Source organism: Coffea arabica, chromosome 6c, assembly GCF_036785885.1.
Source record: "Coffea arabica cultivar ET-39 chromosome 6c, Coffea Arabica ET-39 HiFi, whole genome shotgun sequence".
NCBI classification, from domain to species: Eukaryota; Viridiplantae; Streptophyta; class Magnoliopsida; order Gentianales; family Rubiaceae; genus Coffea; species Coffea arabica.
This window is the reverse complement of record NC_092320.1, coordinates 14868894-14896518: the sequence shown is the minus strand read 5'-3', so window position 1 is coordinate 14896518 and position 27625 is coordinate 14868894. Positions and strand designations below refer to the sequence as shown.

Below are 27625 nucleotides of genomic sequence, written 5' to 3'. Positions count from 1 at the left end.
ATTTTTTGCAATGTTAATGTATATGAGATAAAAAAAATAATTAAAAAGATAAAAACGTAGGTTGAAAACGTCCAATGCTCACCACGTAAAAGCAACCAACATTTTACGCTGTTAATTATACTGCAAGTGCTACACACAACCATTAATTGTTGATTTACTAATATCGAGTTGATGGGCTACCGTATTTACCCGGCATCACCGCCGACACCTGCACCTGCACCTGCACCTGCACCTGCACGACCACCAGCAACAGAGGAAACGGGAGCCGCGTGGTGATGAAGTACTCGACTTATCGTATTGCTTAAAATTACAAGTACTTTGTAAACCACGATAACCATTTCTTTGGTCTCCCGACCCCCGCTCGTACCTTCGTCTTTCCCAGTAGAAAACCCAGGCAGCCACTCAACTGACTCGTACCTTCGTGGAGATTACACCCCATCCGCATTTGTATAAAGTCCTTTGTTTCAGAAAATACTCTATAAAGACAAAAAATAAATATGCTTCTGTAAACCCCGTTGTTATACCAAAGAACTTCCAAATTGCTCATCCACAGAAGCTGCAACATATCCGGTGCAGAAAACACATACTCTCGAAGTCAGGAGCAACAAAAGTGACATTGCTCGAAGACAAAAATGGTTGGAAACGGGTACCACATCATCATTTTGTCAACATTGCTTTCATTAAACACAAAAACTCAATGCCCAATGCCTCTACTAATATTGCAAAAATACCAAATCTGCACTAATTTGAAATCTATCAGGAGAAAAACAGATTTTTAAGTCTTTAATTGTTTAAGCCATAAACAAACAGAGAGTACTCCAAAACAGCACCAACTTAGTAACCCCCTTTGAGATCATTGACCACATCATATGGAATTGGAGTTACAGTCTCCAAAGTTGCACCTTCCACCATGAAACCGGGTTTGGGGCCCTCAGGTTGCCTCTTGGTACTGATGACTTCACCTCTTGCCTTTGCTGCAGCCTTCAATTCATCATTTCTCCTGATTCTATGCTTGATCTCCTCATTGCATCGAGAAGGCAGAACATGCTCTACGCGAACATGAATCCTCTTCCTGATAATCCTGTTACCAACCTGCAGGTAAAATTCATCGAAGCAAAGATCAGCTTAATTTTGAAAAGGATCCAAACGATGCAAAAGGTAGATGAACACAGTAACTAACATGCAATTCTCAATGCAAAAGATCCAAACGAGAGCATACCAGTAACAGAAGAACAAAATTGGGCTTAATTTTGAATATACTTGCACTCATGAAGAGGAGGAAAGGGGGGAAAACAGGGGCAAATTATTAGTAAGAGGCGATGACATCATAACCTGAAATTCAGTGCAAAAAAAAAAGTATTCTTCGTTTTGACAGGCATAACAAGCATGATAAAAAAATCGACAAGCATAATTCGTTGAATGAGCTATTGCACTCCTTACAGTTTTACCAGAATGCAATTACTTGCTTTAGCATGATAACAGTGACCCTTGAGGAAAGAATAGCAAGAAAAAACACACAGAAAAAAATGTAAAAAGGTATAGCATAATCACAACATTACTCGAGGAAATAAAACATTAGACTAACAATTTACCCCTACATCAGCTCAAAAACAATCGACTTCTTCCTATTTCTCAATTAAAACTAGTCCAATCGAACACCCAATAACATATCTAGGTTAATGACCAGCACAAAACACTTAAATCCATTTTTCTGCGTAAGGCAAAGCCATCAAACAATTTCATGAGACTTGCAACTAAACCACCACAGATCACTGAACAAAAACCCAGGAACCAAATGGTTTTCTTGTTTAAATCCTAATGAACAAATTATTGAGTTCCACCATAACAAGAAGAATAAACAAATATTTCTACTAATCTAATGCTCAACAAAGTAATTAAACACCAAGCAAAAGGAACCACAAAAAAATAAAATAAAGAAGAGAAAATGGAAAATATATTCTAACAGAAATTGCAAATTATCGAAAATGAAAAAGGAGAAGAACCCATTTCAGGATTATGGTTCAAGGGGCGACCTGTTTGTTGACTTCAACTCCGATGGCGCGCTTGGTTACGTTCCAGACGCGGCCGGTGCGGCCATGGTAGAACTTGTGAGGCATACCCTTGTGAACGGCTCCGTTCACCTTGATGTCAACGTACTGTCCGATTTTGTAGGTCCGGAGATAGGTCGACAACGGGATGGTTCCGCGCTTCCTGAAGCCTCTGGAGAACGAGTCCCTCGTCCGAGCCCTGAGTCCATGTCCGGCCGGCATCTTTTCTGATCGCTCCTCTCTTTTCTCGCTAGTGGTGGGTGAAGAATGAGAGAATGGAGACAACAAACCCTACAAAAGAGAAGGCGGAGCTGGAGAGTGTGGTTTTTGTTTATAGCCGGATGGTCCTAGGGTTTTTGGGGGAAGATAATGGGCTTCAAAAGTAACGGGCCTGCAATCGGTAACACAAGGCCCATTTTCAGACAAAGTTTGATCCATTGAGGTAATTATTATTTGCTTGTGAGAATTTTAGTGTATCGTTGTGCATATAAGTTAAATGTAGTTTGAGGAGAGAATGATGAGTTAAGTGGTACGAGAAAAATGAAGTGGAAGTAAAAGATCGTGGATTCGAAACCTCCGCATACACTAAAAAAAAAAGGTAATCTTGACATTATTTATTTCTTAAGGTATTGCTTCTTTCCTTGAAAAAAAAAAAGGTCCATATGGTAAAAATAAAACTAAAAGACCCAAGAGTTTTCTGCAAAGTATTTGGATGAGATTGATCAAGATTAATCGCAGACTATAAAAAGGACGTAAATACCTGTGATTTATACAAAAAAGTAAAAATTTTAGGCCCCCTTTTGTACGGAGGAATAAAGATCCATGAGCAATGAGCACCAATGTGATGCAAAACACCAGTTAATCCCTATACTATTTCCGTGAACGAGCCAGTTTAGCTCCTTAACTATTTTAATAAAGTTGAAATAGTATTTAAACTTTATTATGAGCCAACTTGATCGCTCAATTGTTATACTTAAGGCGAAATAGTCCCTCAATTATATTTATGTGGCTAATTTTATCCTTATTTGATTGAGCCACCCAATTTTCTTATTCTCAAATTTAGGGCCTGTTTGGAAGCCAGGTTTTTGAACAAGTTTTTTACTTACTAGTTTTTTAACAACTTTTACTACAGAAACCCCAAAAAACTTCTCAAAGTTTTTTACCTACACACTTAAAATATCCAAAACACACAAAAAAAAAAATTCCCTTCTCCTTTTCTTTTTCTTCTTCCTCCCCCACTCCAACCCACCACCACCTCCGCCGCCGGTTCCGACGCCGATCACTTCTTCCGGTGCCTGTCTTCTTTTTTTTTTGCCCTTTTTCCCTCTCCCCTTCTTCCTCCCCTGCCATCCTCCTCTCTGTCTTTTTTCTCTTTGTGTCTCCCCCACTCCTCCTCCACCACCCTTCCCCTTCCTCTTTGGCCGATTTGGTCACTAGACCAGATCGCATGGGGAGGAGGGTGAGGGTGGCAGGGGAAGGGGAGGAGGGGGGAGAAGGAAAATTGCCCAAAAAAAAAAAAACCATTTCGCTACTTCATCTGCCGGTAAGAGCAAGGAGAGGAGACGGGAGGAGTGGGAGAGGGAAAATGTGAAAAAAGAAAGGGGCAAAGGGAAGGTGAGAAGCAGGAAGGGGAACAGGGGAGGGGGAAGGGGCAGAGAGGATGGTGAGGGAGAGAGGGAAGGGGCAGAGGGGGTGGTAGGGGAAGGGCATAGCGGGGCAGAGGGAGTGGCGGGAGGAGAGGGGGAAGGGGCAGAGGGGAGGAAAAGGATGGTGGGCATAAGAGGTGGCGGGGGAGGGTGTGGGAGGGGTGGCGGGCCAAGGGGAGTGGTGGGCAGATGGGGGAGGAACGGGGAAGGGAGTGGGAGGGGGGTGGCAGAGGAGAGGGGAGGAAAGGGGTGGCGGGGAAGGGAGAGGGAGGGGGGAGAGGAGAAAAGAAAAAAAAAAAAAGAAGAAAGGTAGTGCTGACGGAGGTGTTGGAGCTGGGAGGCAGAGGTAACGGGGAAGGGGTAGGGGAAGGAAGAAGAAGAAGAGAGGAAAGAAAGAAAAAGAAAAAGAAAGAAAAAAAAAGCAAAAAAAGAAAAGGAAAAAAAAAACTTTCACCTTACAAAAACTTCTACAAAATTTTTCACATTATATAAAAGTTTTTCACCTTACAAAAACTTCTACAAAAAATTTTTAAAAAATTCTACAGTGCACTACAGTAAAATTTTAAACAAACTCCCAAAAAACTCAGGTTCCAAACAGCCCTTAGATTCCTTAATGGGATATTACATCTAATTCATAGCGTTCTTCTTTTAGACAACATACAATACGCATCGATGTGGCTGCTAGAACTTTCATCTTGCTTCTTGCTTACAAGAAAGGTTAAATTTATTTTGGAGGAAAACCATCAACAGCTAAATGTAATAAATGTAACCCATTCAAAGTTTTTTTTTTTTCAAGTCAACCAAATGCAAACTTCAATCATTAGATATTTTCATTAAATTTAATTGCCAATCTTCGTCAATTCTCTTCCCATGCAATGCCAACATTTAAGTTGCTTTTTTTTTTTTTTAGTTGTTATCAGAAATTGGTCAACAATTTTTTGAGGTATTAATTTTTTGGCTTTAGAATGTACAAGTTACAATAGTATTAAAGGTTAGGGCCTTAATCCGTTACAGTAACCCTCCTCTATCCCGAAATATAGATGAGCACATCTCCAAAATGGAGTTAACCGTTTAGGTCAATCCTGCGTTACGACATAGATTACAGGCTGAACAGTGACATCAGGCTAAGGAAGTCGTACCTCATAATTTTGTCAAAATTGTTGATGTAATATTTTAAAACGTCAATTATGAAAGATTTGCTGTTTTAGAGATGTCAAGTGCCTCACATGCTCGATCAATACCTCTGTATTTTTGAGAATTTTCATTCAGTTTAGAATCTGTCGTATATAAATTATGGAAATCAATTGTCTCAATTCTCATGATTCAATTACTTATGCATGCAGAGTTCATTATTTTGTGTTCATGAATTAATTCAATCATGGTAGTTTTCTCGACTGAAGGAGTCTTGAAAATCTGTCGTAGGGTATATCGGTTAGCTACAGATCAATTAGACGGCTTGCTTCAACTTTCATGTTTTCATGGCTGGATACATGGGTCGTTTATGATTTTTCTCCAATATATTTCCTAGTTTACACTAAAGTCATAAGCATTCGGCATTTTGTTTGGCATTCTCTTTGCTTTATCAGCCGTCCTGCCTCCTGTAACATGTCAACAGTTCTTAGTAAAATTGTCCAAAAAAGAAATGGGGTTCAAAAGGGAGAAGTTAGGCGGCCGCCTTCATTTCTACTTCAGTGATATTATTAGCGGGAGGAATCCCACGGCTGTTCAAGTAGCTGAAGCAGCCACGACCAACTCTTCGGCAACTGGATTTGGAGCTGTGGTTATGATGGACGATCCCTTAACAGAAGCTCCAAACTTGTGGGAAGGACTCGAGGGATTTATGCATTAGTGGCTCAAAATGAAGCGGGTTTCTTGAACCAGTTTATAGTCTGGACTTTGTGCATGCACTGAACTCTGCGGGTTAATTGAATTTGCACATACTCTGAACTTACACATACACTGACCTTTCAAAAGAATCGCAACTTTTCAGCGATGCAGACGAATATACATCTGCTTCAAAATTTATTGAGAAACTCCTAACACAAAGTAGGATCCCGTAATGTAAATTATAAATAAGCTTGTGATATCACTACATTTAGAAATGGCTGTTCGAACTTCGTTTTCTTCCATCTTGCGTCTTGCTCGTCTTGGTATGTGCATTCAATATTCGCCTAATTACAAATACATATTACGTAGTTCCTTTCTCTTAATTTATGGTCTATTCTTTTCCATTCTTTATAACCAAACTTCAGAAGCTAGTTTCTGCATGTGAGCAGTTTTTGTTTATGATAGAACACTAGTCTAATTGATTATAGACTAATATGAGATTTCTACTTGATTATTTCCTGAAGAATCATATAAACCTGCTCATGAGTATTTTTTTTTTTTTTTTTTTTTGGGTGGGTGCAGCCGCAGCAGTGATGAGCAGCCACGCACAAGAACATGATTTCAAAAAGTTTATAGCTAATCTATGTCGTAAGAATGATATTAAAACCTGTCCCAGAGTATGCAAGCAAAAGTACAATGGCGAAGGATACTGTGATTGTGTTGGGATAAATCAGCCTTTCATTTGTGTTTGTGTTATCAGTCAGTGCACAGCTCCTCCCGCAGAAAAGCTTTCACCCTAATTAGTGTCTTCAGGTCATTTATGTAGTAGTGACTGTCCTCTTCTGTATGCTAGTAAAAGAATTGTGCAATATGTTGACTTGGGTGTCTATTTACTCTATTCTATTGCTATTCATGTATTTGCGAGATAAGAAAGAGTAAAAGAAGTTGTTCTAAGAGAACGAGATTATATTTGCTTGCTTGCCGTTTCTGATCCACTTAAAAAGGATCATGTTGCTTTCTTATACATTATAAGTACAAAAAATATTTTAAAAAAAACTTCAAAGTGGCTTTGGGTTAAAAAGGAAAAGTAAAAAAGAGCGTTTGAGAAATTGTTAGTAGAATATCTCACCTTGATATTCTAAGGATTTCCAGCCATACCTCTAACACAGTATCCGAGCTAAGTCTCGGGTTTATTTGTTACCCAGTGGGTTATATTTTCACTCGTGACTTGGTTATCCTGTTTATAGTTTCACTCGTGACTTGGTTTCAAACCTATTTGTCAAGTCACGTTTGCGAGGGGATGTTAGTAAAATATTCCACATTGATATTCTAAATCTATTTATCAAGTTACGCTTGCTTGAGAATGTTAGTAGAATACCCCACATTGATATTTCAACGATTTCTAGTCATAAATAAATGCTACTGAGCTACTCATTACCAATTGGTTTTAAGACAGCATTGCAAGTTCTTTAGGACTTTTAGCCATAAATAAAGTTGTTGGGTCGTTCCACTTATTGCCTATTAATTTTTGAGATAGAAGTGCAAGTTTTTTAATAGAAATAAACTATAAGGAGCCCTGAAATTTTCTACTTTTACAGAGTATAGGGTCCTAAGTCAATTATGTACTTTTAGAGAGTCAATTATGAAAGACTTGCTGTTTTAGAGATACGAAGTACCTTCGTACTTTCGAGATTTTTCCATTTAATTAGTCAACCACTGGTGTATAAATTATGAAAAGAAATTATTTCTTAATGCTTTTACTTATATAGACTTCATTCTTATTCTTTTTCCATGTACTTACGCGATCATGGTAGTATCCTCAATCGAAGGAGTCTTGAAATTTTCTTATTCTACGATCAGAGGTGCCTAAATCAATCTATAAAATTTGTTTCAAAATATTAAACAAAATACCCAAAAATTTATTTCAAAAATTTGTTCTGCAACTACTATAATACACTATAATAAAATTTTAGACACACATTAAAAAAAAAAAAACTTATTTGCCGAAAGGGCCTTAATGTCAGCTAAAGATCAATTATGCCTGCCCTATCCCACTTTCCTATAGCCTATAATTATATACCGCTGGTAGTGTAACACGCACAAAAGAAAGAGTAGCCCCCCTTCGACCCAAAGTCTTTCAGTCCCTTCATAATCAATCAACACTTCAACTCCGAATCCTAGACATCCTAGACACAGTTCAGTATCGCAATTAATTCACGCTGCTTCTGGCCATGGCAAAAACCTTCCCAAAATCAGGACTTATCATCATTTTGTTTAGCGTTCTCTTTGCTTCATCAGCCGTCCTTCTTCCTGTAGCATGTCAACAGTTCTCAAGAAAATTGTCCAGAAAAGAAATGGGGTTGAAGAGGGAGAAGCTAAGCCACCTTCATTTCTACTTCCATGATATTGTCAGCGGGAGAAATCCCACCGCTGTTCGAGTCGCTGCAGCCACCACGACCAACTCTTCAGCAACTGGATTTGGAGCTGTGGTCATGATGGATGATCCCTTAACAGCAGGTCCAGATTTAAGCTCCAAACTTGTGGGGAGGGCTCAAGGGATTTATGCATCAGCAGCTCAGGAGGAATCTGGATACTTGATGGTCCTGAACTATGTTTTTGTTGAAGGAAAGTATAATGGAAGCACCCTCAGCATATTGGGTAGAAACACTGTTCTTTCGACGGTAAGGGAGATGCCTGTTGTTGGAGGAAGTGGGCTTTTCAGATTTGCTCGTGGCTATGCTCAGGCAAGGACTCACTATTTTGATCTCAAGACTGGGGATGCTGTGGTGGAATACAATGTCTATGTCATCCACTATTGAATCTTGACAAATTGGGAGTATCATTCTACTAAAATCAAGCACAAGATGGAAAGCGACTACTAGCACAGCTAATTGTTCAACGCACATAAGGTGGAAGTTCCACTTCTTCCACTACTGTCAAATATGCACTAGTGATTTATGACGTGCATGATGTTTCGAATTGATTGTTGCTTCTATACTTTCTTGTTTGGATTGTATTTTTTAAATTTTTTTTAAAAAAAATTATTGTAACAATTTAATATATATAAAAAAAATAATAAAAAAATATGATCATAAAAAATGACTCAATTTTTGAGAAGTGTCCAAACAAGGTTAATTCCTAGCAAGTTTTTTCACACATTTTGCTAAAGTGAAACTCTCTCCTGGGACAAGTTGATTAAAGAGGCACTTGTCACCTATACGTCCCTTTCTATAGGAAGACTCGCAAGAAATCAAAGGAACTTATAATTTCTGGACAGATATTCCTCGTTTTGTGGAGTTGGTGTAGGTTGCATTAATTGGAATTCCGTCATGGGGTGCCTAAATTCAAACCAGTTCCTCGGTCAGTGCTATTGCTTGTCCGATCCAAAATTCAAAAGTGGTACTGAGTTGTCCCTAAATAAGTGATATTGAAGATTTTAGTTGGCCTAAATCTTGACTTTAATGTGTAACGAAAGTGGACTCTTCTTGAAATTGACGATTGTGTTTAATGTAATCTTAAGTAAATTAACACGTGAAACTTCAATGGCATTGAGGATCTCTCAATGTTGTGGCATTCTTCTGGTTTTTTCTTTTTTTTTTTTTAAATCCAAATAGTTTTCACTGTAATTAAGGGTGTATTTGATAAAATTGAAATTTGAAAAGTAAAATTTGAAATTTAAATTCTAACTTTTGAAATCTGATTCTATTAACTTAGTGAATTGTTAAATACTAGATTTGATACGTTTTAATGTATATCAAATTAAGTGATAAATGGATAATTTATCACTTATTTTTTAGAGTAAATTTTGTTTAGAATATTCAGTGTCATTTTAATGAAATCAGATGTTCTAAATTTTGATTATCAAACGCAACTGAATATGTTAAGATTTGAATCTATTAAACTTAAGTGTTGAGTTAGATTTATCAAATAGGACATAAATAAATCATCCCATTTCTCTCCAACTTTAGGACATTTGAATGGAATTAATATGTCTGGAAAATAACCATTCATTTCCTCAAACAAAAAAAAAAGGGAAAGTAAAAAAATTAAGGGTAGAATTTTCGAGAGGAATAAAGGCCGGGTTGAGGAGCATGCCTATACTGTGTGGGACAAAGATTCAATTGTAGGTCTGGGATTCTGTGCCACTTTACCACAATCACAAGTCGATCTTGAATAATATATTTTACAGAAAAATAAAAAGGAAAAGAAGATAGAAACACATTTATTCTCTTTTGTTTTTTGAGTTCGAGTGGCACTTAATTAATTAGGTGGGACCTCGGAGTATATTGTTATTGGCATGTAGGGACAGGTGTACGGTTGTTAGGCTTAAAACTTGTCATAGTTGTCATTTTGGAGAATTGGGCTTCGCGAGTTGGACTCAGAGATGTCCAGATGTTCGACATCACGTGCCTATAAAAAAATTCGGGCTGACACACACATGAGTCAGAGCGATCCAACCAAGTCCAAAGTTCAGCAGGGCCCAAATTTTGGAGGAAGAGGAAAAGACGAAGAATGGGGGAAAAAAAAATACAAAAAACTTAAAATTCTCTTCCACCGCTACGGGAACTGAGGTAGAAGCAACAATACAAGAAGACTGAAGATCACGTTCACCAGCAAGAATTGATTAAGGAATGGGGACTCGCGAAGTCTACGAAGAGAAGCTGAGAACAGGGAATATGTACGAATACGATCCTACCATGAAACCTGGCCTTGGCTCTCCCCGTTGCCCTCGTTGTCTTTGTCTCTTAGAACCTTCGATGGTAGGAATCTGTTTTTATTCTTGGTTGCATATCAGGTGTTCGATGATATGTCCGCGAGATAAGTTGGGCTAAAAATTTTCAAACTTTTTTTGGGAATACAGGACAAGGGAGAGTGGACCATCACTCCGGTTCTCCGCGACGCCACTGCTGTGGTTAGTATATTAAATCATTTGATGTTTTTTCGTTGTGTTTTGAGATAAAAGTTAATCTCTAAATCTTACTTATTGTCTTTTTTTTTTTTGTTAAATCTTTTTTTAGTTGGTGGAGTAAATATGGTGGTCTTTTGCGATGGGTTTGCTAAAATGACATTGGATCATTGATTTTGAGGTTTACCATTTTCAGAAGATAATAATAGATATTTTTGGTTTTGTTTTATTATCATTGTTGTGGAGATGCTAATGGTCATGCTACGTAGGTCCTATACCCGTTGGATGGAATAGTTAATTTGGCTGTATACTTTACAAAGTGTTCCAAGTTCCATTTTATCAACAGTTTTTGGGTCATTTGGCTAAAGTCATGCTGTTAAGGTTCTACATTCGTTTAATAGAGTAGTTAACCATGAAGCGTACTTTACTATGTAAATCAAGTCTTACTCATTCCGGGTTTCATCCATCCACTGTTTTCGAGACATTTGGCTTTGAAGAGTATCTCGTGCCCTTCTTTCTTCCACAAACCTTTAGTGACAAAAATGTTGTTATCCTTGTTGATTGGTGGTAATTTTTTGCTTTGAGGTTGATAGTAGGTTATCTAGCTCCTACAATGTTTTTTCCCCTTCTTCTTTTTGTATGATAAAAAGAAAATCTCCTGCTTGTTTGGTTGTTTATCTTTTAGATCTTCTGATAAATAGGCTGGCTCAGGAATTGGTGGACTTCTCAGTGCAATTCATGGTTTTAACACAGGTACCAAGTCATCCGGTTTCTGCTTGCATTTTGTAGTATTGAACTTGCCTGAACTCTTCTTTCTTTGAATGTAAATTTATTTCAGGGATTCCGTATGTCCAAAAACATGTGAAGGGGCCAAAGTGGGTTCCATTTGTTATCGGGGTACGACTGTATCATCCTTGCCTTCTGGAACTTTTTTAGGCCTTCTAGCACTTCTGTTCATGGGAGCATACTTGTCTAGTGTTCTACTTGGATAGCTCATTTAATTTGCTTTGGTTTTGTTTGCTTTCAGCTTCCTCCATTTCTGATCTATTCCGCAGCTAGTGCTGCATTTGGAGGTATGTGTTGTTCTTAATCAGATTTTTCATCTTTATCTGGTGGTGAGTTTTCCATTTTTTGGCATGTTTGCAATTTGCTAATAGATGTTCAGTTTGACTTTGAGAATGGCCTCCCCAAGTTAGTAACTTGGATTATGGTTATCATATTTGCCTTTGAGAGCATTAAGTTTGATATGGTGATCCCACTTGGTCTTTGAGAAATTCATAGTTGCAAGAATTGAGACTTTTTCCATCATTTCATGCTAAAATCTCTAGGAATCTGGGAATCTAAGGAATCCGTTGGGTCAATATTAGGATTTTGAAATTAATTGCAATCTTTTACTTGTACATTGACTTTTGTTAAATGTTTCCATTGTTGGACAGTCAGCTGTGGAGAGGTTCTTTAATGAATTATATTTGCGGTTTTAGGTTACGCACAGGCATCATGGTTTTTATCAAAGTTTATTCAAGTCCACATAGTTTCTTCTGAATCTTTTGGATTTGCTCCCAATTTATCTGACCACTGCGGTGGCTGGTTATTCATTCTGCATAAGAGAATGCTGCTTTCTTAGCATTGGAAATTCTTCTGGGACTCATTTTAATTACTGCAGTTTAAGGGGCCCATGTCGATCTAGTGCACTATTTTTTTTCTTAGTGGTGTTAGAATAGGCAGACTAGGTGACATGCTTAGCTCTATAACTGCATTGATGCTATGATTTTGGGGTTATTCCTATTCGGGATCAGAATGGTTAATTTCCTGAGATGTAAAAGAAATCATTTGTGGTCATTGTACAGAGTACAAAACAGAACATGATGATGTTGGAGAATTTGAAGAATTTCATTGTAGAGCATCATCCTTTACTGGTTCTTCTATTGGATTTGATCTTAAATTTACAACTGTAAGAGGGAACAAATGAACAAGGATTTTTCCACTGTTTCAAACATAGAATTGTGGCTGGACAAGTTATAGGGATGATGGGTCCTAAATAGGTAATAATTGGGAAAAAAAGGACTTGGCACAAGATTAAACAGGCCACTAAGAGATTGAAGCTTCTGTGCTGTTCTGGGGTTGGAATCGAGCTTAGTTGCAATGATGCACCTCGAGGTCATCCACCATTGAGCTTTTAAGCTCATTGAATCTGGAAGGATGAGTAACAATACTGACCTGTTGACCAATATGATACATGTAATTAACTGCATAGGATTTTCAGCTACAGTAACTTATCCCAATAGTAGTGTTCAAGACAGAATGAGTGCATCTAGAAAGTGAGACGCATTGAATAGGCTTGAGAGCTAGGTTACCTCAATGAAATTTTCAAGCTTTTAGTTTTACGAGTTGTAGTTTTTGACCTCAAGGATCTTTAAGCTACTTTGAAGCCTTGGTTTAATATCTGCAATTTAATGAGTTGAAACTGATGACGGTATTTATGCTGCATATGCTTTACCTGCTTGAGGGAATTTTTAGTGATATAAATAACGAATCTTCTATCTCAGATTTTTTTTTTCCACTTGCCTACTCTATGAATTGAATTGATAAGACTCGGTGTCCCAACAGGCTATGCATTTCCAAGATTTACTCAGCTCAGTGTGACATCGTATTATGCTGCTTCAAGCGCATCGAGTTACTGCATTTCATTGCTCACCAGACGGATTGAAGACAGCCGCACTTCTTCCTCCCCCTCCCAACATGGAACACTGGGATGATTGCACAGAACTTAAAATGAAAACTAGTATTCACATTTGTGCGTGAGTGTTGCCGGATGGATGTATGTTAGTATGGCAAGAATTGAAATATGACTTTTTATCAAAAAAAAAAGAAAAAAGAAAAACTAATTTCAACTGTTGGTTTATTCTAATTAAATCTGGGTCTGCTCTGAGATACTAGAATTTGATTAAAAAAAAGGGAAAATCGTTCAAAACGTCCCTCACATTTTGTAAAATGACTTTTTTCGTTCCTCACTTTTAAAAGTGTAATTTTATGTCCCTTACATATTCACATCGATCAAATTTAGTCCCTAACTAGGTTTCCGATCATTTTTTGGCCGGAATCCATCATGTGCAAAGCACGTGATTATTTTTTAAGGGTAAATTTGTCAAATTATATTTTACATATTCTGATCTATAATCCTCCACATTTTATAAAATAAATTTTTTCGTCCCTTACATTTTATAAAATGATTTTTTCATCCCTCAGATTTCACAAAATGAATATTTCCATCCCTTACATTTCAAAAAATGAATATTTCCATCCCTCACTAATTATGCATGTGAGGGAAACCATAAAAAAAAAAGTGTGTGAATACATTTTGTTTAAACACATGTATATATCTATTTGATTTTGCTTAATAATACGAATAGCATAAATATATGTATGTGTCTATTTGATTTCACTTAACAATACGAATACCATATATTATACGTGATCATTTGATTTCATCTGGTGTTAGCTAGTAAATAATCTTACATTCATTGTCAAGTTGGCCAATAAAGCTATTTTCGGTCAAAATACAATAAGAATATGCAAATTAAGGTTCTCTTGGTAAATATTAGTCATAATCATACAAAAATAGAAGATAGCCCACAAGTTGGGACCAATTACATACATGTGTTTATGCTATTATTATTAAGCAAAATCAAATAAACATATACATGTGTTTAAAAAAATGTATTCACACACATAATTAGTGAGAAATGAAAAATTCATTTTTTGAAATGTGAGGGATGGAGAAATTCATTTTGCAAAATGTGAGGGATGAAAAAATCATTTTATAAAATGTGAGGGACGAAAAAATTTATTTTATAAAATGTGGAGGACTATAGATCAGATTATGTAAAACATAATTTGACAAATTTACCCTTAAAAAATGATCACGTGCTTTGCACGTGATGGATTCCGATAAAAAAATGATCGGAAACCTAGTTAGGGACTAAATTTATCCGATATGAATATGTAAGGGATATAAAATTACACTTTTAGAAGTGAGGGACGAAAAAAGTTATTTTATAAAATGTGAGAAACGTTTTGAACGATTTTCCCTAAAAAAAAAAAAGAAAAAAAGGGCGCATATCCTGTCTCGTAAATATATAATATAATCTGAGTCTTAGGAGTGTTTTGAATTCTGGAACCATGCTGGTCCCACTGGTGGTTGCTCCAATAATTAGTTAAATTGCAGCAGTGCTTCTACAGCTCGTGTGGTCCTTCCTTCGTCACTCTCGAGAGTAAAAACATATAATTAAATAGATGAAAGGGTAAAAAGCAAAGAAAAAAAAAAAAAAAAAGGCGGTCGCTCAAAGGTGAAAAGGTTAAAAGAAATCACATTATTGTCGTTTAAGAACCCACAGCCGGGTGCTTTCGCTACTAAATTTTGTCGCCGATGTCGTTTTTGTTGGTTTGCCATTTGAGAAAGTAAGAGCATATTTTTGAGTAAAGCTTTTGTTTTCGCTGATATTTGTTTACGTACAGACATTAGGATGCCAGTCGACATCAAACGAAAACTTTTTCCTTTTTTTTTTTTTAAATTACTATTAGAAAAAAAAAAAAAAACTGGTATGGTCGGTAAGGAAGTTACTAGGGAGTAGATTTTTCCCTAAAATGTACGCTCCGGTCCTTGTTTCCATGATCACTGCATGGGCAGAATCTGTGTGTTTTACTACTGTCCTGGACTTGTGCATTTTGGAAATGGTGTATCTTGTTGTTCAACAGTGATTGAAATGTCAAAATGAGCAATAATATATATATATATATATATATATATTTTTTTTATATATTGTGAGTGTTTTCTGCTAGTTATCCTAAACCACTTGGTGAGTATTTACTCAGCTCTGTCGACTGTCGTCTCATCATATGCCCACCAACCAAAGGGGTTGGGGGGGGGGGGGATGGTGTTAAAAATCAAGCGGGTGGAAATGCATTTAAAGGGTTCACGGTACTGCCGTAAGCCGTTGCTTAATTTTAAGTAGACACAGCGTTTAAACAACTGCTACTTAGATTAGAATAGATTAGGTTATACAAATATTATCGTTGCTGTGACCAAAAAAAAAAAACTTGCAGAAGCTCTTAGTTGTGGTGGCTGCTAGCTCCTCTGTTGATGTTTTCCTGATTTCCCAGCATTATTAGGATTCATTCAACTGCATATTCTTTTGACTCATTGCATGTGCCATGGTGATTATTCATTCAACTGCAGATTGTTGAACATGTTCTGCGTTAAATTAAAAAAAGTTTGTGCGGTCTCTGCTCAATGCTTCATACCTTAGGAAAGAAAGATTATATTATCTCGGCGACTGCTTTACCTTAATCTCATGCTTCCTGTGCTCTTCTTGGAGGGGTTTTAAGAGGGTAAAACCTGTGAATTTCTTGAACCAAGAAATCTGAAGTAGGCTTTAAATGGTTCTTTAAGGTCTTGGAATATCCCTCATTGAGGAGCATCCTCTGATTTCAGTTTCCATAATGATTGATTAACCAGGGCATTCAAACCAAAACTAACCTGCGGAGATGACCACATTGGCACAAGTCTTCTGGGCGCCAATTTATGGACTTTTCCAGCGCCAGCCATCATCACAACTCATTCATATATGCAGAGTTAAAGTCACTACTACACAAATTGGAGGGCTCGACTGACAGTAGTTGCTGTCATTTCCTCGACAAAGGTCTTGTCTTCCGTTCGAGAACTCCCATTGTCAATGTATGACCGATGGATGATTCAAAAAAAAAAAAAAAAAAAAATCCTGCAAGTGACTCCTGATCGAAGATGGTAAGGACTAGCGTCGAATTCATTTTTAATACCCAAAAAAAAAAAAAACTGGAGTTATTGTCACGGTAGCTGCACCTGCTGCGCACTTTAGCATGGGATACTGTTGAAACTGTCAACCTCGTTCCAACCTTTATTGGGTTGTGGGCCGATGTTTCTTAAATTCCACTGGGCTCTCCAAAGCTGGGAGACGTGGTCCTGATCGTAATTCGTGTACTCTTCTTCGTGTGTCTTTATTGCGTCCTTTGTGCTATCATAACTCATGTCCAAGAATCAGTTGTCCCCACTTCTACAATTCATTTATTCGCGGGCCCCTATATAGTTGGGGGCCGTTATCACTGGCGCTGTAAATTGGCCCAGGACAGTTTATCCTTCCTCTCAATACTTTTTGGTCATCTGGCCTCTTTTTTTTTTTTATATTTTTTTTATCCTCATTAAAAATCCTCTTATATTGGGTGATTTTTTTTTAGTTATTGTAGCCAACCAACCCTCGTATTTTTGGCCATTTTAAAGTGTAACTGTGACAATTATTGGTTTCATATATTTTTTTCCCCCACGTTCCTTAGAGCAAACTCTGGGCCTTATGTTTTTTTTTAAGCACCTTTCTGATAAGCTACTTCCCCAACGAGAGGATGTAAACAAAAGTTTTGGCTTGATTGTAGCATAGGCTTCCATGTCTTTAAGCACGTTTGTTTGTGAATAGATCATCTTGCAAATGGGAAGATCGTAAAATTTTGTGACCATATTTTTCAGGCACGTGTGTTACGAATCCACTGTACAGATGGGATCTTGATGTGGTGGTTTTCATCTTTCAGGATCATTTTTTACTTTCATCACACGAAAATTTCATTCCCTAAACATGATATTGACTAGCGAGAAATGGCTATGACAGTTGCCCGACAATATTACAGAGGCAAACATCGATTTCTGGGATGATGATTTTGATTGTATGGAGTCGTTACGTATAGATAGATGCATGGCTCATGGCTGCCTGATATTGTCATAGAAGCAATTTTACTGTTGCAGTACAATCTGATCAAATGACGAATTTACCATCATACATTTACTCTTTTGATTGAGTATTAATGTGAAATTCGTAGACGAGGATCGGTTGGATGGTAAAGTAAAAGGAATTTTAATTTTTAAAAGAGAGGTTCTGAATTCTAGGTTTAAGGCTTCTCACTTCTACAGCCTAATTAATATCTGTTGTGACGACAGTATATTTAACGGTGCTAGGACTTGTTCATATTTTCACTTATAACTCAACATATATCGTGGATAAAATTTTACTGCACATTGTGGAGGTGCTCCTCGCATGGATGCGATCAAAGATTATAAAGGATGTGTTCCCAATGGCGTGGAGTCATTGTACAATGCATTGATTTTTTTTTTTTTTTTCTGTGGACCACTCACTATAGACAGAAGTACTGAGTCCTCGTAAAGTACATTTCAATTTGCTGTCCTGAAACTCAACAACCGCTGGCTCCATCCTTATAATTTCCCTTTTGATGCATCAAATCGGCCTCTAGTAATCATGAGACCTTACTTGTTCCGATATTTTTCCCTAATATAGGAGCATTTCTAGTCCTTTTAGGTTGCATTGGAACGTAGAAGGATACAAGTCCCTCTTCAAATGAAAACTGTCTCATTCAAAAGTACCTTAAAAAGATTTGGATTGAAAGATTTCTGGTGATACTTCTCAAGTTCATTGAATTTTAATCTTTCTTGTCATTGGCTACATGGCTATCTACTTGGCTTCATGGGATGGAAACATGATAATATGGGAGTACAAGCTGCAATCATTCACAAATGCCATGTTAGTTGATAATAGTTTGTAAGAAATGTTTGAAAGGACAATCTTAATCTTTCCTTTTAGGTTAAACAAGACAAACCTATTCACGCCAAAAGAAAGACAGCAATATATATATTTCCCCTTGTGATTTGAAGTGTACATCATATCATGTGAGCTTGTAATTTTCCACCATTCATCTTTATATTGAGATTACAAACGTGTGGGTACTTTGACAATTAACTTAATTCAAATGTCGGTTAGGATATTAATTAGACCAAGGCATTGTAGTGGCTAATTGATGATCTCTCTCTCTCTCTCGCTCTCTCTCTTTTCTTGCAAAATTATCATTTTAAAGCATCACCACTAATATTTGCTTATCAAACCAACAAATGCACTACAAGAAAGTTAATGGGCGTTTTGTAACACTAACAAACTGAATGCTTTAACTGATCAAATTAATCATGGTAAGGTTCTTAGTTTGAAGTTTATTTTGTTTAAAAAGGTTTTTACTGAAGCAATACCTTATTATACATCTACAATTTAAGCTTACAAAGCCTATAACTTGGATTTCAAAACTTCAGATGATACCATTGTTTGTTTTCAATATTCGCAGGTGTTGCAGCAGCAAGTACTTGACTACTGTTTCAGTTCTTGTCTATAGACTAGTTACTTCAATTGTCTGTCCTCACATTGTGACACAAAATAACCCGGAGCAACATTTCGGTCCAAAAGTAAACAGTCCATTTAAACAGTGAATAAGAATATTACCATTGATGGATGAACTATAAAAGAGTAAACTCTTAAAAGTAGAAGTGGCAGATCATTAAATCTACTACAATGATAGGTCTGAGACAGTTAAATAAACACTGAGTGCATAATCCAAGGTTGAAGTGCACTATTATAACTTTTCCTATGATGAAACCTGCATAATACCATGTCAACTTTTTGATGCCCTTGAAACTCGTCAAATTTTTTTTTTGTTGACAAGGGTACCTGCAGCCACTATTCGAGAGTATGCACTGGATCAAATTTTATTAAAACGTGGAGATGAAAGGTAATCGACATCCCAAGAAAAGAGAGAATGAAAATATTAGCTGAAATTCCAGCTGGTTGTAGACGAGTAGAAGACTTAACTCTGTACTTAAATGGTGGAAATTAGAACAAAGATTTTCCACTTACTTTGTGGTGGATTTTGTGTGTGTGCTTCCTTGTGTTTCTAGACTACATTCAAATTAATTAATTAATTCCCAGAAAGCTTTCTGAAAAAACTTATTGGATGTTGAACATTTCCATGGTTTAGCTTGCATGATTCCGCATGAACAAAACAGCAAGACTCCAAATCAAGAATATTGTGGATTCTTATTTGATCAGTAACTCGGGCTCAATGGTTATAACGGAGCGCTTTAATTAGGGGTATTTTTTGCTTAGGATGGTTGCATTTATATCACGTTGGTTATCTCAATTCTCAACAAGTGGCCTTAAACTTGCCACCTTTTTCCTTACAGGCTCAGAATCCCTGATATATCCACCTCAAAATCTTTGAGTAGATATGTAGTAGAAGTCTGAAGATCATTTAAAGTTCGAAAGGTACAACGCGTACAAAAATCTCAGGAGCCTCATCTCCTCTTTCTCTTTCTTTCTCTCTCTCTATCTAACAAGTAGGCGAAAAGTATGAAGAATGTTCATTAAAGATGCTAAAGCTGTTATACCAGAAACTACCATAAAACCACCAGCTTTCTATGTATTTTGTACAGAATGACCAATGAGTTGATAATAGATCAACCTAGGCTTTTCTTAACTTCTGAGTCTACCTACATAGCTAGGATCTGGGACATGCAAAAAACCTCCGCACGTGAATTTACCTCCCCAATATGTGTTTCTTCAAGAAGTATTCTTCAGAGCCAAATGCAAATATTCCAAAACATTCTCCTCATTATCACCAAGAGTTTATGCAATATTGAAGTGTTAATTAATTTGAAGATGCTGGAAACCGGAAAAGAAAGAATTCCGGGCGTGCCGGACTGTGACATTATAGAACGGGGGTTTGATGAACAAGTAATTAGGAGACAATTAGTAAAGGTGAATATATTAGTAAAACTTAATTAAGGGCAAAACCAATTACCAATTTGGCCGCATGTTAAGTACAAGAAATTCGAGAAGTAATTCTTGTGGGAAATATTTCACCATACTGCACTGAAATAAGTGCATGCTGAAATGGTGAAATTATGTCATTTACACATCAGATTGATTACTGGAAGTATAAGAGAAAGAAGGTGGTTTCAAGTGGAAAAAAGGAAAAAAAAAAAAAACCAAAGAAACACTTGTTCTTGGAATTGCCTCATCAAACAACAAAAGTTCCCTATATATGATGGGAAGTAAATCAATCATCTTGAGACTAGTATAGTTAGAGATGCAGGTCCAAACTCACATGATCTTGAATTTTAGGCTTTGAAGTTTCATACCCTAGCCGAGTTTGAGAATTGGAGCTCATCACTTGTGGAGGCTTCAAATCATCATTGGAAAACAAGGGAAGTGGATGATGAACCGAACCGTCTCGACTAAAAGTAGGGGAACTGTGGGCAGCTGCTGGAATTCTCCACAAGGCTAACGGGCTGCCGTTGATAGGTGGCTGATGAGAAAAAGAGCCGTGACCACCAGTACCATAGAATCTTGAGTTACTTGTATAAGAATTGCTGCTTTTCCCCCAGGAATGATAGGCCAAAGCCGGGGTTGGCACCGAACCAAGGCGATGATAATTCATAAGGCCATAAACATGAGTCTCAGCTAGGCCTCCATGCACCATCGCTGACTGAAGATGTGCTCTTTTAGCATGCTGCCTCTCCCTCTTGTGTGCATTTTGATGGCCTCCAAGGGCTTGAGATGTAGGGAAGTTTCTGCAACAATAGTGGCATTCGAATTTTCGAGTGCTATCTCCATTATCACTATCCTTAGTACTCTGCTCATGACGATGCGGATTAGTCGTCAGAGCAGATTCGGAGTCGTCAGCAGTAGTAACAGTACTGTTGGAGTCCCCTCCAAATTCTTTGCCAAAAAGTCGGATGCCCTTTTCTTTAACTGGTGCAGGTCGAATGAAGGGCAGCTGGGAGAAGGATTCAACATTCATGAAGTCATGTGTTTCTCTTTCAGCCTTGTCCATGAGGAGAACTAAAAAAAAAAAAAAAAAAAAAAACTGATGAACCTGGGGAATATTGGAGGAGAATGTAGAAGAGGGAAGTCAGGAAAATGTAGTGGTTTTACATGAATGTGGGTACTGAGGTTAAGAATAGAGACTTGAGGAGGGTGTTGTTGTTGTTTCACTTGTTTGTGGTAGTAGTGGGGACCTTTGAAGAAGGGAGTGGTCTGATTCAAGGATATAATTGGAGCTTGGAGCTGACCCTTCCTTCCTTCCTTCCTTTCCTTCCTTGAGTGATGCCTGACAAGGCCACAATTTTTGGTCTATGTTTGAGATCAGTGGTTTCTGGTTTTTGTGTGCTGGGCTCCTAGCTAGTGGATAATTTTTTGCAATCACACTGTCATAGGTGTATCTTCTGACAAATTAGACTAGTCAGGCACTTACCTAATTATAAACTTAATCTATTTCATTTGTTTTGGTTCAGAAGGATACTTAGTTTGAGTTGTTATGTGTTTGAGACTTGACTTTTGACATTGATCATCAAAGGTAGGGATATAAAACTGTCACTCTTTATTTTTGTTTGGCATACAAAACCACTGTATATGCTGCATTTTACTTCATGTGATATTGCTCTTTCTCTTTTTCCTTTTCTTCTTTTGAGCCTTGGAAGTAGCTAGTAACACAAATGTAATTAATTAAGGATTAACTTTTCATACAGTGACAGTGTAATGATTTTTTTTTATATTAGCAATTATGGATGTATACCATATGTATATAATTTGAATTTTAAATTTGAACTCATGGGATTTGACATGATCTGAACCTGCTAGTACAAAGAAAATTATACACTGACAGTACATAAGCAAGTTATCCATCAATTAATTACTTACCCAATTGAATATTTGCTAAATCAGCCATGCGAAATGATGTTGTAGAAATCCACGTTTAGTCTCAATAAAAGTTCTGCTGGATTTTAAGATTTTTTCTAAACAACATAAAGCAATTTTACGGTTACAAGTCAGAGGCAAATTAAAGCATTCCTGGAAAATTAGTTTTAGACATTTCGGTTAGGAACCAAGATCATCAGAAATTCTAAATTAAAGCATATACCATTCCCAAGTTAACAGGCAAAGTTAGCTTCTATATGGTTAGTCTTCTTAAGTTGGCTTTTGTAGTTTCGCATCCTATTTAAGGGAATAGAAATGAGGAGGTGAAGGACAAACTGATACAATGGCCCATGCTATGCTGGTTAATTAAGTGTGAGATTGCTATTAATAGGTTACAAAACTTAGAGGTCATTATCTAGAGTTAACTCCTTGAGAGTTGAGACCATATGCCCTAAATTTGGTCGACATAAAATTAAAATTTTCTGCATTTTCATCAATTTGCCATTAATGAGATGTCGTTTATATGAAAGTGAAAACATCTATACAATAATAAGAGGAAGAGAGATGACAGTAGGGGTAAACATTTTGTGTCATTTTTTGAACTTCTAATTTTGCCCTTAAAAAAAATAATTTTTATCCTAACCACCTAATCATATTTACTAATATAATCTCTCATAACTCCCTTAAATATAGTAACTACCAAATTAATTATAATTGTATTAAAGAAAAAATTACAAATAATTGTAATTTTTTATGAATAATTTATATAAAATTTATTTTTGTAAAAACAAAAATTAATATATTCATAAAAATTAATAATTATTTCTAAACTGCATACACATTGTGTGTACCTATAATTGGGATATATAACTAGAAAACAAAAGTAAATCCGCAAAGGGATAGGAAATTTTAATTTTAAAAGATCGTGGGGTTCAGTTTTTTTCAACCCATTTTTACTTTATCATACGACTATATATGTGTGCAATTTAGACAAAATCTCACTGATCTGTTTCGGGGATCTAGGGAGGAGGCCTCGATAACATTAAAGGAGACTGTTTAATCTCATATTTATGCATGTGCATGATTGGTAACTTATGATTATCTTGACTTGGTTACCTACAAACATTCCAAGATTATGTAAAACAAAATTTCAGTCAAAATTTAACACAACTTCTAGATTAGTCGAACTTGATAAAATATTTGGTGAAATTCGCAAAAATTCATCCAGAAGCTGTGGATACAGTAAAAGAAGAAGAAGAAGAAGTTTTTTCAGTCATATATTGGATCAAGGTGTGTTTTAACACTTTAACCGTAAGTCCAATCTATTCAAGCACTAACAGTTATTGCCGTCGAGCACTGGCTAATGATGGGCATCACTGACTACTAATTTCTCACCCTCACAAGTTCACAGAACTAGCTGGTTGACAACTGGAAGATATTTTTGCTACTTTGGTAGTCTTAAAGCAGCAGAGAGTGACCACTAATTACCGTTCTCTTCACCTGACCTGGTAAAACTCAGTTATTCCGGAGAGAAATTTTGCTTGTTTTGGAGTGTATTAACAGAAGTGGAGCCATTTAATGGTACATTTCGAGGCATGTTTGGATCTGCATGAGAGTACTATTAATCTAAAATGGCAATTTAATGAAATGCCTATATATATTTTGAGCCCCTCCTGCAAAACAGTCTGCTTTAGTCGATACATCTTTTACCGCTTTAACGGTTCAGCAATAATTGTCTTTATCTATCTATTCTACACCCCTAACTTCTGGCATCTTAATTACTGGTTTCTACCTTTCTTTCTTTGCCATTTTAAGACAAGTCAACATCCTCTATGTATCATATCTCCCTCCGCATTAGACATGCATTGGTTGGTAGTTCTTTTAGCTAGTTTTGTGTATTGACTGTTGTTGAGACTTAAAGGTGGTCTGCAACTTACAGTAAAAGAAAAGTGATAGGTGAATATAACTCAGAGAGGAGATGATGAAGGGTTTTGTTTTCTAGTTTCAAAAATGATTTCAGCCACTATATTATATACTATTCTCTCTTCAATTCCCTTTCTGTTTCTCCCAATTCTTTAAAAAAGAAAAGCAAACAAAAATCTTTGATGGATTTTACCATGTATATAATCTAAGATGGGACCTCTCCACCAAACAAGCCCTTGAAATGTGTATGTATCAAACCTTATAAAACAATAACAAAAGTACTTCATTCATCACCCTTGAATTGAAACCCTTGTTTGCCATTAAAGTCACACTCGCAGGAGTAGTCAGGGGACCATTTATGTACATACATGGGATTGAATTCAGCTGCACCACTTGTGCGTCTGTGCCTTTGTGAAAGTAGAAAACTGATAATTTGATGTAAACAGTTTGGCATTGGTTGTTTTCCTTTGTCGACCGGGTGGATCCCGTCCCGTGGCTACTCAATGTGGACTACGCCTTTTTAGTGCTTAATTAATTATGTTCAAACATTGTACCACACTTCAAATTATGTCTCTTTGAACAAAGTATGAGTACATACTAGGATTTTCTTGTTTAACCAATTTTTGCTGCATTCTGCACCTTGTTTGCTAATGTTGTTCAACCACTTCTTGGTGCATTCTGCAACTTGGTCTCTAAAAAGGAAATTTTGGCCCTAGAGGAGGTAAATGATGGACAGTGACAAGTTACTCAAATGCTTCACCTTCACCACAAATGAATCGCGACAATTGTAAAATATTGACAGTTTGGAGCAATTATTGTTCATTCCAGTTCTCATCAACGTATTGGCCCAGGGAGCTCAATTAATTAGCATTCTATTTAGTTTAATTTGATAAATTTTGTCTTTTTTCTAATTTTTTTTTTTAAAGTAAGAGAGGGATGGAATTTAAGAAGCGGGGAGGTGCAAGGGGAAATTTAAACCTAAGACCTCTAAGTCCTAGGTTGATAAATTTTGTCTCAGTAGAAATTTTGTCTCAGTAGGCCTTAAGGAGTTCGAAAGGAGAGATTGTTTTCCAGGATGTTTGAGTTAGAACTTAAACTACTCTATGTTTGGTGATCTTTTCAAGTTAATTAGTTAGTTCATTCTCCCAAGCCCATTATTTTTATTTCACCAAGAATTCAGGGACTGCAATCGAATCAAGATAAAAATCGCAAAAGTAAACTAAATGACTAAAAAAGAAGCTGAAATCTTTTTCATCCTAAATGGAAAAAAAAAACCTACAATGAAAGAATATCAAGCTGCTGCAGCTCACATCCCATTATATGTATTGTCAAAATATGATATAGACCATATTATAATGGATCGTTAATATTGAATACTATATTCACTAGAGCAAAATGTCAAATGAAGAAGATGGCATTCTCATGGGAGATGCTGAGCTCAGATTGCATACATTACATCCAAATCGCAGATTTGAGAGATGTCTTTGCGATCACACATGTCCAGCACCACCACCAGAAGTGTCACCATCTTAAACGACCTTAATTCTCTTTACTAAGTAGTCTAAGGGAAGAGCTTTTGTTTTGGCCTATCTTTGCCTAGACAATGTGGTGTTTTCCCCCCTTTGCTTTATCTCTTTAGACCCTTTGTTCCAGCAGCCACATTAGTTAAGTTTGATGCAATGTTGAGGACAGAAGACTGAGAAGAGTCGTTTTCTTCTTGTTCCCTCAGCTCTCTTTCAAAATAGGTGGCCTGATTGTGACTTTGCCTCTCAAGAACTACTCTTGTCTTGGGACCTCTCATCATATATACATACATACACATACACACACACACACACACACACATATATATATATATATATATTGCTTCTGCAGCAACATGTGTTTCCCATGTGTGGCCGGCATGGGATTGATGTAGATCCAATTGAGTGATTTTGGTATATACATATATATTGAGAGAGAGATAGTTGTTCATATGTATATATACTACATGCACCCTCTTATTTGCTCAATTTAACGTTGAAATGCAGACAGCATAATTCATGTCAGATGCTGAATTTGGAAAGTGCATTTTTGATCTTCATCAGATTATTATACTACTATAATTTTTAGGCCACACCTGGTTTAATTTCTTATGTTTTGTTTATGGAGTTGATTTAAGTTTTTGGGACCAGGTAGACAGGAGCCAAAATTGGACCCACGGAAATAGGGGGAAGAGCAATTCTTGATGCAAACGTAAGTATGACTAATTTTGAGTGCAAAATTCGTGGGCAGAAAATTTCTATCATCAAGTATAAAATGTACATGCATGTATACTATACCGAGAGATCATGAATTGACTTGTATCTAATTCACGGCCCACATGCTAAGTGATTTGTGCAAAACTAAGAAAAAAAAAAAAAAGGGTTTCCGTATCAAATTGTGATTGTCACATCAATATAATGGGAAGCACCTCACTTTAAGTAGTTCCCTTGTTCCTTGATTCATGAATCATGGCATGAATAGCTAAACGAAGACTTTTTCTGAGTTATTATGAGAACCCTGGAGGAAAAGATACCGTTTGACTATTGGTTTTCTTGCTTTTCTTCTTGATCAGTTCTTGAAAGGTGGGACTTAACAATCCCCAATGGCTTTCGGCTTGACTTTTGATTGGAATAATTTCAGACCAGTGATCAGCTACACCGCCATGTTGAATGAATCTAGAAGGACAAGGGTATGACTTCATCATAGTACTATACCACTAAGCTATTTTGAACTGTTGAAACAGTTAATACTTTTCAAGGAACTTGCTTGAGCAGACAAACAAGTAGAGTCGGGGTTTGCAAAATCGAAAAATTTCGATTCATCGATCGAATTCGAATTGAATTTGAAATTTTCAAAATCGGTAAATCGAAATTGAATTTGGGTTTTTCGAATTCATATATTTCGATTTTAGTTCGAATTCGGTAACGGAGTTTTTCAAATCGGAATTTTCGATTTCGAATTCACAATTTCAAATCGGAATTCGAATTCTGATTTCGATTTCAAATTCGTTTTTAATATATATATATATTTTATACATGTAATATAAAATTTATATTATATAATATTATATAAAATTTATATAATATAATACTATATAATATTATATTATAAATTTTATATTATATAATAATATATAAATTTTTCCAAAATATATGTATAATAATATATTATACATTGCTAAAATGGTTAAATTATAGTATATGCTAAAATGGTTAAATTAATATATTGAAATACTTGGAGATCCTTAATTAATTTGGAAGTCTATAGAAGGGAAAGTTTCACACACATTGCTGTAAATCAGTCCTAACCTTATACAAGCAAGAAATTCTCATCTGCTAGAAAAACAAGAGGTGTATGTACGCAATAAAGAGAGAAGTAAATTAGGTTTGGTATGTGCATAGATATTTTGGCAAATGACAGAGGGAGAATGGTGGGGAAGACAGAGAACAAGAATGTGGATACAAGAAAAGCAATGCAAGTGGAGAAGAGAGCATGAGAGCCCACCATTTTCATTGTTGAAAGGATAAACCATCAAAAATCAAAACACATGTCAACATGCTTTGGGGCTAACTTTATGACTCCGACTGGCTCTCCATCCATCGTCTACCTATCCACCTCTACATGTAAAATCCATCTCCT

General features: G+C 36.5%; 4 protein-coding genes across 4 annotated transcripts; 2 read left to right on the top strand and 2 right to left on the bottom strand.

Moving 5' to 3' along the window:
* Positions 1-633: 633 nt before the first annotated feature.
* LOC140008501 (large ribosomal subunit protein eL21z/eL21y) lies at positions 634-2376 on the bottom strand. The gene is made up of 2 exons (XM_072053065.1): positions 2034-2376; positions 634-1092 (listed from the first exon to the last, which is right to left on the bottom strand). Exons 1-2 carry the CDS (start codon positions 2268-2270, stop codon positions 835-837), a joined length of 495 nt encoding a protein of 164 aa, XP_071909166.1. The 5' UTR covers positions 2271-2376; the 3' UTR covers positions 634-834.
* A 5217-nt stretch (positions 2377-7593) lies between these two features.
* On the top strand, positions 7594-8518 carry LOC113692357 (dirigent protein 22). Its single transcript, XM_027210752.2, has one exon. It carries the CDS (start codon positions 7753-7755, stop codon positions 8338-8340), a length of 588 nt encoding a protein of 195 aa, XP_027066553.1. The 5' UTR covers positions 7594-7752; the 3' UTR covers positions 8341-8518.
* Positions 8519-9966: 1448 nt separating this feature from the next.
* On the top strand, positions 9967-13318 carry LOC113692133 (uncharacterized). The gene is made up of 6 exons (XM_027210504.2): positions 9967-10281; positions 10383-10433; positions 11129-11180; positions 11266-11324; positions 11455-11500; positions 13035-13318. The coding sequence occupies exons 1-6, from the start codon at positions 10153-10155 to the stop codon at positions 13181-13183; spliced, it is 486 nt and encodes a 161-aa protein (XP_027066305.1). The 5' UTR covers positions 9967-10152; the 3' UTR covers positions 13184-13318.
* A 6771-nt stretch (positions 13319-20089) lies between these two features.
* On the bottom strand, positions 20090-21465 carry LOC113692394 (zinc finger protein 8-like). The gene has a single exon (XM_027210797.2). It carries the CDS (start codon positions 21174-21176, stop codon positions 20424-20426), a length of 753 nt encoding a protein of 250 aa, XP_027066598.1. The 5' UTR covers positions 21177-21465; the 3' UTR covers positions 20090-20423.
* Between the last annotated feature and the right edge of the window lie 6160 nt (positions 21466-27625).